This window comes from Pogonomyrmex barbatus, unplaced genomic scaffold (genome assembly GCF_055798465.1).
Source record: "Pogonomyrmex barbatus isolate J1 unplaced genomic scaffold, ASM5579846v1 scaffold19, whole genome shotgun sequence".
NCBI classification, from domain to species: Eukaryota; Metazoa; Arthropoda; class Insecta; order Hymenoptera; family Formicidae; genus Pogonomyrmex; species Pogonomyrmex barbatus.
In genome coordinates this window covers 1,090,885-1,102,814 of record NW_028297115.1, presented here as the reverse complement: position 1 = coordinate 1,102,814, position 11,930 = coordinate 1,090,885, and the positions used below count along the sequence as shown (strand labels likewise).

General features: G+C 37.0%; 2 protein-coding genes across 4 annotated transcripts; one reads left to right on the top strand and one right to left on the bottom strand.

Moving 5' to 3' along the window:
• The first annotated feature begins 399 nt into the window (after nt 1-399).
• Nucleotides 400-6,739, top strand: SppL (signal peptide peptidase-like protein). 2 transcript variants are annotated; one of them, XM_011633188.2, is made up of 6 exons: nt 400-1,764; nt 1,875-2,017; nt 2,117-2,433; nt 2,547-2,890; nt 3,104-3,529; nt 3,709-6,739. In XM_011633188.2, the coding sequence occupies exons 2-6, from the start codon at nt 1,989-1,991 to the stop codon at nt 3,775-3,777; spliced, it is 1,185 nt and encodes a 394-aa protein (XP_011631490.1). In that variant the 5' UTR covers nt 400-1,764; nt 1,875-1,988; the 3' UTR covers nt 3,778-6,739. The 2 variants fall into 2 exon arrangements, with proteins under 2 accessions (XP_011631490.1, XP_011631493.1); XM_011633191.2 differs by having other exon boundaries at nt 1,872-2,017.
• LOC105423441 (calcium release-activated calcium channel protein 1) lies at nt 6,544-11,113 on the bottom strand. 2 transcript variants are annotated; one of them, XM_011633193.2, is made up of 3 exons: nt 10,030-11,113; nt 8,878-9,578; nt 6,544-7,448 (listed from the first exon to the last, which is right to left on the bottom strand). In XM_011633193.2, exons 2-3 carry the CDS (start codon nt 9,460-9,462, stop codon nt 6,957-6,959), a joined length of 1,077 nt encoding a protein of 358 aa, XP_011631495.2. In that variant the 5' UTR covers nt 9,463-9,578; nt 10,030-11,113; the 3' UTR covers nt 6,544-6,956. The 2 variants fall into 2 exon arrangements, with proteins under 2 accessions (XP_011631495.2, XP_011631494.2); XM_011633192.2 differs by having other exon boundaries at nt 8,878-11,113.
• Nucleotides 11,114-11,930: the final 817 nt, after the last annotated feature.

Genomic DNA, 11,930 nt, shown 5'->3' with positions numbered 1-11,930 from the left:
CGTACACCGCTTTCAAAAGATCGTCTTGGATTTTAAATCAAATGTATAATTTTTACCGTGATACTTACTGTACAATTGTACCACGCTGCACTATCACTCAAAGTAAAATGGATATATATTTAAGAATTTGAGAGAGAAGGAGGAAAGATAAAAGTACGTATTGCAGAATACAATTTGCATTTAACATTTTGAAATGTATTTTCGTATAAAAAGAATGGAATGTATATCGAAGGTGTTTTTTAAAACTAATGATATTTAAACATTCTGCAAAATTTCTTCAGATGTTTTGCATAGTAATTTCCTATTTTTAAATATAGCGGTTAGTTACTGCCATATTCGGTTCAATACGGAAATAGACCAATCAGTAGAAAATCTAAAATATTCAAAATTTTATTTGCGGGTCTTCAAATTTTATTGAAGAAATGTATATTTCGTTACAAATAAAATATAACGTCGTAAGAACTTTTAAAACGAAATTTTTTACTTTAAAACAATATATTGCCATCTTATAAATTGCAGTATAAATTGGAAGAAGTTGTAATTTTTTTTCTAAACAGTAGCTTTCTTATTTTACTTAAGTTAAATAATTGATTTGTCAGGGCGCCGGAAGTCCCTTCGCACGGCCCTGGATAGAGCGAAAGGACGGATGAAATATTTTCGTTCGTCCTATCGGATGTGAATTCGCGTTCGTGGCGATTGCGAGAGGAGAGGCGCGCCCGTTCAGGACACCCGGTAGACACGCTTGCGGCAGAGACCTGCGCCCGTTTTCGCAGCGGTTGACCCGCGCAGTAGTTCTCATCGTGATACGATACGCCGTGTCGTAGTGGTCGCAACTGTTCTCGCGTGCGCCAGGACAGATATCTAGTGTGTTGTTGCACGATCCCGTTTTCGTGTCGCTCGCAGGGCTAGCTCGCGGTGGGCCGATGAGGTGATTGCGAGGTCCCGCGGCGGGTCCAGACTTCGGATCGCCCAGGTGAGAGAGAAAGAGAGAGAGAGAGAGAGAACCGCGTCGCGCCGTCGCGCGGCGAGAGATCTCGGTCGCGCGAGGCGTGCGATTTTCTGGGGTAAAGGGAGTAGCGAACCTCTCTTGGGGGAGCCAGGTCCAGCGGGGGATCACGTGACCCGTGTGTTTACCAAAATGGTGAACGTCCGTGGTGCGATACGAACGGCACTGCGTTCCGTCCGCACGGGAGCGGCCGCGGGGCGCTCGGATGCGTAAATAGCCGCGATCAGCTGTGCTACGTGCGCGGAGTGGAGCGACGAGAGGAAGAGAGGAAAAGAGAGAGAGAGAGAACGTACGCAGAGTGATTCCGGTGTATCAACCGTACCGCGTCGTCGCCGTCATCGTCTCGATACGGTGTCGCGCGACACATCCCGGACGAGTCGATCCGTGCGCGTCGTCGTTGTGATCGTCATCCCCGTTCCTCGCGTCCTCTTCGACGCACGCTCGCGGGCGAAAGTTGGAAAGTGCGAAATCCCGCGATCGCGGGAGATGCCAGGATCCAACGGGTAGGCGGTCACGGTACGACGATCGCCTCCTAGTCGCGCAGCATTATTACGCTAGGCTGAGTCCCGACTCGCGCGATGTCGTTCGTCTGTCGTCTCGTCGCATCGTGCTCATCCCCGATCCGCGTGCCGTCCGTACCGTGAGTGATCATCCTAGAAATCTGTGTTTCTTTTGCATCGCATCACCAAGGGGATGACCCGAGGCTTCTACGAGGCCTAATTCTATTCGCCAATAATGCCGAATTCGAAGGACATTAGGTACGTTCTAACCGCGTGCTGCCTCTCTTAGATTTCAGCCAACGGCTGCGAACAAGCGTAGGATAATCAAGAATAAGAATGCTATTCGACCTTCTTTTTCTTTTTAGCAGCAGATGATCTCTGATATAGGTTAGTGCAAGTGGAAAGCACTTCAACAACGGACATCTAAATGTCAGGAGGTGTTCTCGCATAGCGCTGAGTGCTGCGGCCAGGCATTCTTAAACATGGCCACGTATCAAGTCGACTACCAGTGGTTAGTGTATTATAGTGTCAGATAGTTCGACACTTCTATCTTCTTTCGTAAGTTGTCAATCACAAGCTTATTAATTATTCCTTTTACAATTTATTGCAGGGCTTATTCCATAATGGATTCATCCAGGATATCCACTTTCCTAATATCAATTCTACTGATAGTTTATGGTAGTTTCCGATCTCTAAACATGGAACAAGAGGCGAGGGAAAGAGAAAAGGAGAAGGAACGTAGTAATTTATTGACTGGGATTACGAGTAATAGCAGTGCCGGTAACCCGGACGGCGCTAATGGAGGAAGAGTCCAGACTCTCGACACGATGCATGCTCTCTGTCTACCTCTTGGTGCTTCCATTTCTCTACTTGTCATGTTTTTCTTTTTTGACAGTATGCAGATGCTTCTTGCAATTTGTACAGCCAGTACGTTTGGTAACAAGTTTAATTTAGAAATAAGCTCTTATTGCAATAGCACAAATTTGATACAAAGTGCTTATCCATCGTCTAACGAAAATTATATTATTTTCTTCTTGCAGTTATAGCTACAGTTGCATTGGCATTTCTTTTATTGCCCATGTGTCAGTATATCATTAGACCATGTTCCGATGGTAACAAAATATCCTTCGGCGTCTGTGGGAGATTCACTGGTGCGGAATTACTCTCATTCTCACTTAGTGTGAGTATAGTATGCATCTGGGTCTTGACTGGACACTGGCTGCTGATGGATGCGATGGGTATGGGCCTGTGTGTGGCATTTATCGCATTTGTTCGATTACCTAGTCTCAAGGTATCCACGTTGTTATTAACCGGACTGCTAATTTATGATGTCTTCTGGGTTTTCTTTTCATCCTACATATTCAGCACAAATGTAATGGTTAAGGTGAGTCTTGCAAAGCTTATGTACAAAGACATTACAAAGAACATATGTTCTTTTTAAACAAATTTATAACTTGTTTTGTTGCAATATCTTTTCATGATGATGCATTGTAGATAAGAATAAGCTGAATTGCACAATGTATCTACATAATCTGTTTATAAAATTTACTTTGAGACACTATGATGTATATAATTTATATTTATTATTATCATGTAGGTAGCAACTAGGCCTGCAGATAATCCAGTAAGTCTTGTGGCGAGAAGATTACATTTAGGCGGCGTGGCAAGAGCCGCGCCGAAACTACCTTTACCTGGAAAACTGGTTTTTCCATCAATGCATCAAGCGGGACATTTCTCGATGTTAGGCCTCGGCGACGTGGTCATGCCGGGTCTCCTACTCTGTTTCGTCCTGCGATATGATGCATACAAAAAGACTCAGTTATTGCCCGGCGGTTGCGAAACCGGAGTACCGCCGCCGCGTCACTTCAGTCGAATTAGCTATTTTCATTGCTCCTTGATCGGTTATTTTCTTGGTCTACTTACCGCCACTGTAAGCTCTGAAGTGTTCAAAGCTGCGCAGCCTGCCTTATTGTACCTTGTGCCCTTCACTTTGTTGCCATTGCTTACGATGGCATATTTGAAGGTATTGTTATGTTTCCTATTTATATATTTTGTATCAATTTATTCTTAAAAGATTCTAAGAACATGTTTTGTATTAATAATAGAAATTATATCTTTAACAACATGTATTTTGTGATATATAAAGAACTATAAATATATATATCAGACACAAAATAAGATTGTGAATATTAATTATTTCAGGGAGATTTGCGTCGAATGTGGAGTGAACCATTCATATCTCAACAACCATCTAAACATATGGACGTTTGACAAGAGTCATGGGTCTCTGTATATTGTGTTGTATTGGAGGCAAAATTGTTGCATGAAATTCATCACCATATAACTTCACATTCTTATTTTCATCAATGTCATTTAATGTAAGTAATTTTTCTACATGTACGCATGTGCGCAGTACAGTCTCTCGCATTCTTTTTAAAGTCAATATGACATACAGAGAACGGTTCGGATCGAAAATCACAATACGATTATTTGCGATACAAGTGTAAAAATACATTATATACCGCATAAATAATTTAAATGTAACATAATGTCACGAATGTAACGTTAGCGTTGCAAGGAACTTTTTATCGAACAATAGAGAACGAAAGGGTCCTTGAGAATATTTCCAGAATGCCAAATGACATATATATTATCGGCATTCTTTCTGTGTCTTAACTTGATGTTGAGTATATGGATAGACATTGTGCACAATAGATAACACAACCGATAATTATTGTCATGAACAGCTAAGTAATAACTAAAGACTATCTACCATGTAGTTAATTTAACGAACAAAAAAAGATATTTACTTGTATTAGAATCATCATAGGAAAAGAAAACGTATTCTCGAAATATTTACTTTTAATCGAACAAAATATAGAAGACTAAATGCTATTCCCATGAAATTTAGTTACAAATGGCTGAACTATTCGTCGCAGAATATAATTTTGATTTACTATATTCAACCGCAATCGAATTACTTGCGAATGTGTAGCTATGAATAGGATAATTTATAAACTGTTTGAATATTTAGATACGAATCTAATACACATATACGTGTAGGTTGTGACTTTGTTTTAAAGTTGGTTTATAATGCGAGATTATAAAACTAAAAGTGATTGTATATATTTATTACCATTTTCGTAAATTTATAAGGGGGCACAAATTCTTGCGATTGGCGGTAATCAATGGCACGCTTTTCGATACTGTATTTTGTTTTGCTATTTGTTTGTTGAATCTATATATTTCAAAATTATAATTTTTATTGTGTGTCATTATCAGTGTGTAAGTAGAATACGAAGTACGAAACTGTTGTTAAAGATAATTACAGACAGGTTTATTTAAAAAAAAAAGGCTTTTTAAATGAGCTCTTGCTATGGATAGGCTGTCAGAAAGACTTTATATGTTTATTTAAGGACAAGACTGAAGATAACATATATGAAAGCCAATTTATTAAGTGACTTTCTGAAAGATAAACGAGTTTTTCCATTCTACCATTCTCTTAGATCAATCTATAATATCGTAGAGCTTGATAAAAGAATAATATAATATATTCTAATATAATAAGATTATACTATACTGTATCTAAGAGAGGTAGAATTATAACTGCTTTCATATCGTCTCTTACTTTAAAATAGGTTAAAATTTATAAATCAATTAGATATTTGACAATTGCCCAAATAATTTTTTTTATATTATCGTACATAGATTATCATAGTAGATCATTAAGCTATACGTATCTACATCAGAATGACAGTTTATAATTTACGATTCGAGGATAAATATTATTCTATCGTCAAGTTTTTTTTTTTTTTTTTTTTTTTTTTAATATAATAGAGAAGATAAATTATATAAGTGTTCTGAACTAATGAATTTGTATATTAATATAGAAAAACAGAATTTCATCTTACAAAAAATAAGGCATTTTTAACATTATCGAATATCATCCATTAACTTTATAATAATTACGTTTTTAATATTATCTCATGCTTCATTTGTTTACCTGTCCATAGCACAAGCAATTTATTCTCCGTCGTTATCATATGTATCAACTGAATTATTCTTTTCTTTTCTTTTTTTTCTTTTTTTTTTTCTTTTTTTTTTTACATTTCATAATAATCACGTATAAAATAAGTAATAAAATATATTTTGATTACTTCCATTATTTTTTCGAAAAATTACAAAGATGCTTTTATAAAGTGGTTTATCCTGAACCAGTTTAGCGCTTATATATATTTTCTTAAAAAAGTAATTTTAAAGAGTGATTAATGCTCAAATCATCAATTTTTCTCTCTTTCATAACAGTATTTTTTTTCTCTTTTTTCCTAATCGAGTTACGTACACCACAACATGACATGTTTCCGTAATGTACATTTCGAATTTTTTTTCTCTTCCAATGTGTACATACGAATAATCTCAAGAGGCAAACTTCATAGTAAAATCTGCGTCATGTCTCTATAAAGAGATTTGCTTATTAAGCAAATAATCGAATGCAATGAATTTTGAATACGACGTAGTGTGTATCTCTACAAGAAAACGTTCAAGTTTTCGTACATAGATTAGTGCAATATAATTTATAATTTATACTGCAGCAGATATCACGTAATACTTTTGTTGTATTAAAGTAATTCCATTTCCCCATTTTGCTTACAACGACTCCTTCGATCAATGAGTGTTTTTGTACAAAGAAGTTAAGGCATAATATCATAGAAACCGTTCATAGTAAGATTCGCAGCTTAATTTATGGTAAAAATGAGAGATATGTAGTAATACTTTGATTTCCTTTTCTTACTATAAGTAAGAAACCACAATTTTCGCTGAACGTCCTGAACTCTAACAATTTATTTATTGACTAGCAAAATTATGTAAATTTTGCTAATCTAAGAAAATGTATATAAAATGAATATTTCAATTGTCATCTTTCAATTTTTCCATAAACTAAGTGACGCGGTAAGAAAAAAAGATACTATAGATTAGTGATACGACGTATGATAGTGACAGAATGATCAAGGAACAGGTTTAAATAAAAATCAAGAGTTAAACCGTATACACACAGATATTATTAAATGCTGGATATTATATAGGTAAAATATACTAAAGAGCACTCGCTTGTACTGTTGCAATTCTCGATTTGCATGTGTACAGCTATGTACATTTTTATATATAATAAAACCTGACCGTTTTCATATGGTCACGTTTGAAAAGTAAAGTTATTGATAACAAATCCACACAACAGTGTTCTTTTCTTATTAGTCACTCTCATTAAGGCTATCGCGTTTTAAACGGAAAAGTAGCACCTATTTTAAACCTGAGTATTTCTGCCACAAATTGCTTTACATTCCGACAGAAAATTATTTTTATTCGTTAATCTAGCTTTAACACATTTCCTTCCATTTAAAATAATCGATTATGTATATTTATATATTACAGGTTGTATTATTGTCTTGAATTCATACGTTAGTTTGTCCTATCGTCACATTGTCCAGATTCCTCTTTATACTCTCCAGATCCTTCATATCCGACACCGCACTTTCACACTTGTAGACTACCAAAGAGTGATAAAAGTGAACGGCGAAGGCGACGAATACTATAAGCACGGGAATGACTATCACGGTGCTGGCAGTAGCGGCAGTAAAGGAGTAATCCCAGAACTTTACCCAGCAAAGAATAGCCACCTCTACTAGAAACAGGAACAGTCCGAGTATCGTGGAAAATGCCCAGGCCAATTCGATGAAACCGCGCATTCTCTCATGTGGTGATTCCGTTATGAGACGCGAGACTTGAAGTTTACTTATGGCTTCGATATTGGGTAAAAGATACGTGCTGATCATCAATGCAAAGATGTGCACCGATACCAAGAAAGTAGTGCAGACAGCGAACATTACAAACAGCCATTCCGGTACCGCCGTTGGTTCATTTATCTGCAATTCCACCATCGCCACCTAAGGCCAGAAAAAAGAGTGAAATACAATTTGCTACAATCATCAGACAAACGTTAGAAGATATTTGCGTTAGATATATACCGCGAGAAGTGAGGCAAATTAAAGAAAGTGATATCTGCCTTATATAACCACAAATGTGCATGAAGATTATATAGAATTGTCGTCGACGTCAATTTAACCATTTTCAGGAAACGTTGTGTAACCCGCTCTGAGTTAGACATCTCCAAGAAAACAGTTCTCTATTTAAATGAGCCTCGAAAAATTGATTATAAGTGCTTAACTAAGTATTACTTGAAATATGATTCATTACTTGAAGTAACAAGAAAAGTTTTTTTTACTTATTCATGAATCGCCATTAAATAAATTTAATGGCCATATTAATTACACGAAATTATGATAAAATGAAGTTGGTAAAAAAATTTATCCAAAAATTTAAAAATTTTAAAAATGTTTGTATTAATCGCTTATAAATATAAGAAAACTTTTATTCTCTCTAATCTTAAATAAACGATGTATGTACTACTTGATACATATATTATATCAAAATTTGTAGATTACTAAATAATTAATATACGATTATATTTTTTTAAATGTTATATTTAGAACAGGCTTTATTTTTTTTTTCTCATATATCGTAAGGACATTTTTTTGATCGTAGATAGTATATAGACGTAGAATATTAACATCATGATTCAATGCATGCATAATATAATCTTGTTTTATAAATAAAAAGCATTTGCAGAAAAAATTACATTACAAGAACGCAGTAGCGATAATTGCAAAACGAGATTAAAGAGGTTTTCTTATAAATAACTTAACATTTTTTACATTTTTATTTGATTCTTTTCGTATTTATTTTCAATTTTATTTCTTAAAAATGTTTTTCTAAGATATTCCAATGACGTCGGATATTCTGATGATGTCTACGAAATTAACGAAATTAACACATGTATTTGACGATGACATGTATTTGACGATAATTAAGTGATTCGAGAAGATGATGTGATTAAGAAGGTTAAAAAGGAAAGGAAGTTGAAAAGAAGAAGCAAAAAATGGTAAAAAAAAAAAAAATATTCTGAAGGATATGAGGAAGGAAGATGTTTTAAATAACCTTTGCACGGCTGATTAAGTATGAAAAAACTTTTTTAAATATGAAAACTCACACAAAGAATCAATTATCTACAATATCTCAAAAATAGATAGTTCAATTAATTTTTTTGACAAAATATAAAACAGATATTCTCCTTTCATCTCTCTTGAATCACGATCAATTTAAGTTTTTCGAAAACTCATCGTTTATTATTATCGGGCAATAGAGTATACGTGGAAATTACTTGTTTTTTTTTTGTCATTGTCAAAAAGGAGAACCCTTGAATCCTGAATCACAGGTATATCGATATATATTACACGAATGTGTAATTATGTTTACCATTGCGAATCCACTGAGAAGCTCAGATGTGGTTGCAGTCGCTTTTAGTTTCGCTCTGCTCATGTGGAGCCTCCTCCACGACAGACCCTCAGGTCCATCGTGGTCATCAGTTTCACTCTGCGAGAATGATGCCGGTGGCGGTGGAATCTGCGAGCCTGGACATGTACAGCAACAGGTGTATGGCATATTGTTGCCTAAGACATTATTGGAATGTGGACTAGGGTACGGAAGACCGTTGATCGGTCTCATGTCTAAAGACACGTATCTATTGTTATTGTGCCTGTTTCTAGACGATAAGACCAACTCGCTTTGCACCGGGTACAATGTGCTTCTGGAGCTGTGCGTGGAGAAGCTCGACTCGCTCATCGGCTTCGGAATTTGCTTCGTCGGCAAATACAAGGACATCGGCCTGGGCCTCTGTCCACCGCAGGGAAGTCTCCAGCTCGACTGCGAGATATCGCTCTGCGTAGACTTGTTGAATCTACCACCTCTCGGATCCTCCCCCATGTCGCTGAGCGTGATATTCGCATTTAATCTCGCATGATCCGTTTTCTCCTGCTGGATGCAGTCAATGAGAGCGCTCATCTCTTGGAGAGAGATCTCCCCGCTCCCTCCGCACGATGATAGAGTTGCACAACGGAAAATCTATCCGCTCTACCTCCTCGAACGTTTATTTTGACGCATCATTCGGCACGTGTCACCTTCAACAAGAGACGCTGATCAATTCGGTCGGAATACTCAAAACACGCAGGTACGTCCAGATATATATTACACTGCACCGCAATCTTCCACTTATGCTGCTGGCACAAAGTTCTGTATGCGGTCGCGTAATTGGATTATAGATTGCCTCGATTGCCTCGACATCGATTGCCTGTAGCGGCGATTTATTTATCACACTGTATCACATCGGACGACTACGACGTCGTCGTGTGACACACGTTATTATCTCTCAAGTGGTCCCGCAGAAGCGAAACATCGCGCGCGGCGATCAAGCCATGCATGCGTGTCGTGTACGCGCACCGCGGAAGAAACGCGGAGCAATCGCGGACCACTGTGCCACCGGAGCTCCAACCGAAGACTGAAGGATCCGAAGGCCTAGCCAAAGTACGGACATGATGTACCTGGCTGAATCATAACAATAGTATTAATTACCTTCGAGCCATATCTGCAACATAATAACCGGCCGTGTGACCTCCCGGCGCGTGTCCATGTGCGATTGTGTAGCGGTGCACGATTCACCGCTCATCTTCACGTGCTCGTCAAGAAAGATACCTAATGTTGCGGCCAATGACGTTTGTTTTTCCTGCCTCCGGCGGGAACGACGATAAGGCGAACGAGCGAGGCGAAAGAAGTCCGCATCGAACAAAACATGTTGCGGAGTGCGAAACTCGTCCGCGGTGGCTCGGACGATTGTTCACGTGGCGGAAAGAAGAAAAATGCGACTACATAAAAATCCTTATCTCAACTTCTTCCTAATTACTCGAGTTCTCACACCGACGTCTGCGACGTCGAGACTCTTCTATGGATTACGGATTATCGCCACGCGGGACGCGGCGGCGCGTCGCGATATTACCACAAGAAAATCACAGTTCTCTTCAGTAAAGGTGTACGTAAAGGCGCGTAATAAATGGCGGTAATATTATTTATGGAGAAGCCTGCATTATGACAGGCGGGAATTAATCACCTGTATGCCACGTATCGCGTATATGTATGTGTATTTACACGTAATCGTTGGAATATGCGGAGACTCGGCGGACATTTGTCAGACTACGTAAGGCGATTTAGTAGTTACTTTTTTTTTTGCAAGAGGGGAAATTACCGAGCTTCGAATAAAAAAAAAACTCGCGGTTATGATTTCCCCAAGATGATTTTGTATTCAAGTAGTGTCCCGTCGTCCTATACACTTTTTATCGCGATTTAACGCGGAATATTTTGATGATTTGATCGTGCGCTTCTACGTTGTAATGCGTGCGACACGCAAGAGAAATATTCATTTGAATCAAAATATCAATTTGAATGATGGATAATTTTGCATACCAGATACCGGATCGTTTTCTGATGACTCGAAATCTTAATTTTGATAAGGGATTCGTCGACGAGTCTGAAATTCGAGTCTTTTTAGCAAAGACTGTGTGAAAAATGATATCTATATGTTATTACATTGTTAGCTTTTAGATATTCTTAGACTTAAGTAAAAATTTTATCAAAGAAAATCCAAATAATTGATAAATCTTATTTATTTTTTTTTTTTATATACAATACATTTTATATTTAGTATTCAGCTCTTAATTCTTTTAATAGAACATTCAATATCAATAATGGAAGATAAGATTTCTTTTCCTCAATCACTGATATGGATTACTTTGTGGAACTGGATATAATTAGATACTAGAACTGAAGACTTGCCCTTGAATATTTTAATATTTTTATTAAGTTTGAAACATCCTGTATGTATATTATACTCGTTCTGAGATCCATATATTTTCAGTTGGAAGCAGTAAGATTATTAAGTAAGTTAATGAAATGAAAAATTATAATAACATTCCTTATTGTTTATTAATCATAATAAATTATAAACCAGGAAAAATCAGACAAATAGTCGGACTACGTTGGTGATATAATGCGTACTTGCGGAAGTATATAACACATTTTCTTGGTAATACTAATATATGAGGATCGTTGCAGATAACAGAGACGAGACATCACAATGCAACAGTGTTTGTGTGAATAATTTTATTACGGCTTGCCGGCATTCTGCAAAGCTGAACTAACATGTCCTGCGAAGAGAAAGGTTTTTCGATTCTCCGCCTTTCACGCATCGGTCTTTTGCAATCAAACTGGTTTTAGCGTAGCGATTAACAAAAATGCAATTCGCTGTAAACTACGTATATTCTTGTGTCATGGTAATACGATGTTTACATTTTGATATGCTTGGAAATGGCATCTGTTTACATCTATTTGTTGCTTAATTAAAAAAGTTTCGGAGTTGCCAGTGATTTCGAAGCCTATTTATATAAATATCTTTTTTTTTTTTTTTTTTTTTTTAATATCGA

Bases quoted from the DNA above. Each gene is read 5' to 3' on its own strand.
- SppL (XM_011633188.2), top strand. From the start codon at position 1,989: ATGGCCACGTATCAAGTCGACTACCAGTG. The intron at 2,018-2,116 runs GTTAGTGTATTA...AATTTATTGCAG, and splicing joins TATCAAGTCGACTACCAGTG to GGCTTATTCCATAATGGATT. The intron at 2,434-2,546 runs GTACGTTTGGTA...TTCTTCTTGCAG, and splicing joins TCTTGCAATTTGTACAGCCA to TTATAGCTACAGTTGCATTG.
- LOC105423441 (XM_011633192.2), bottom strand. From the start codon at position 9,462: ATGAGCGCTCTCATTGACTGCATCCAGCAGGAGAAAACGGATCATGCG. The intron at 7,449-8,877 runs GTAAACATAATT...TTCTGGCCTTAG, and splicing joins TTCTCAGTGGATTCGCAATG to GTGGCGATGGTGGAATTGCA.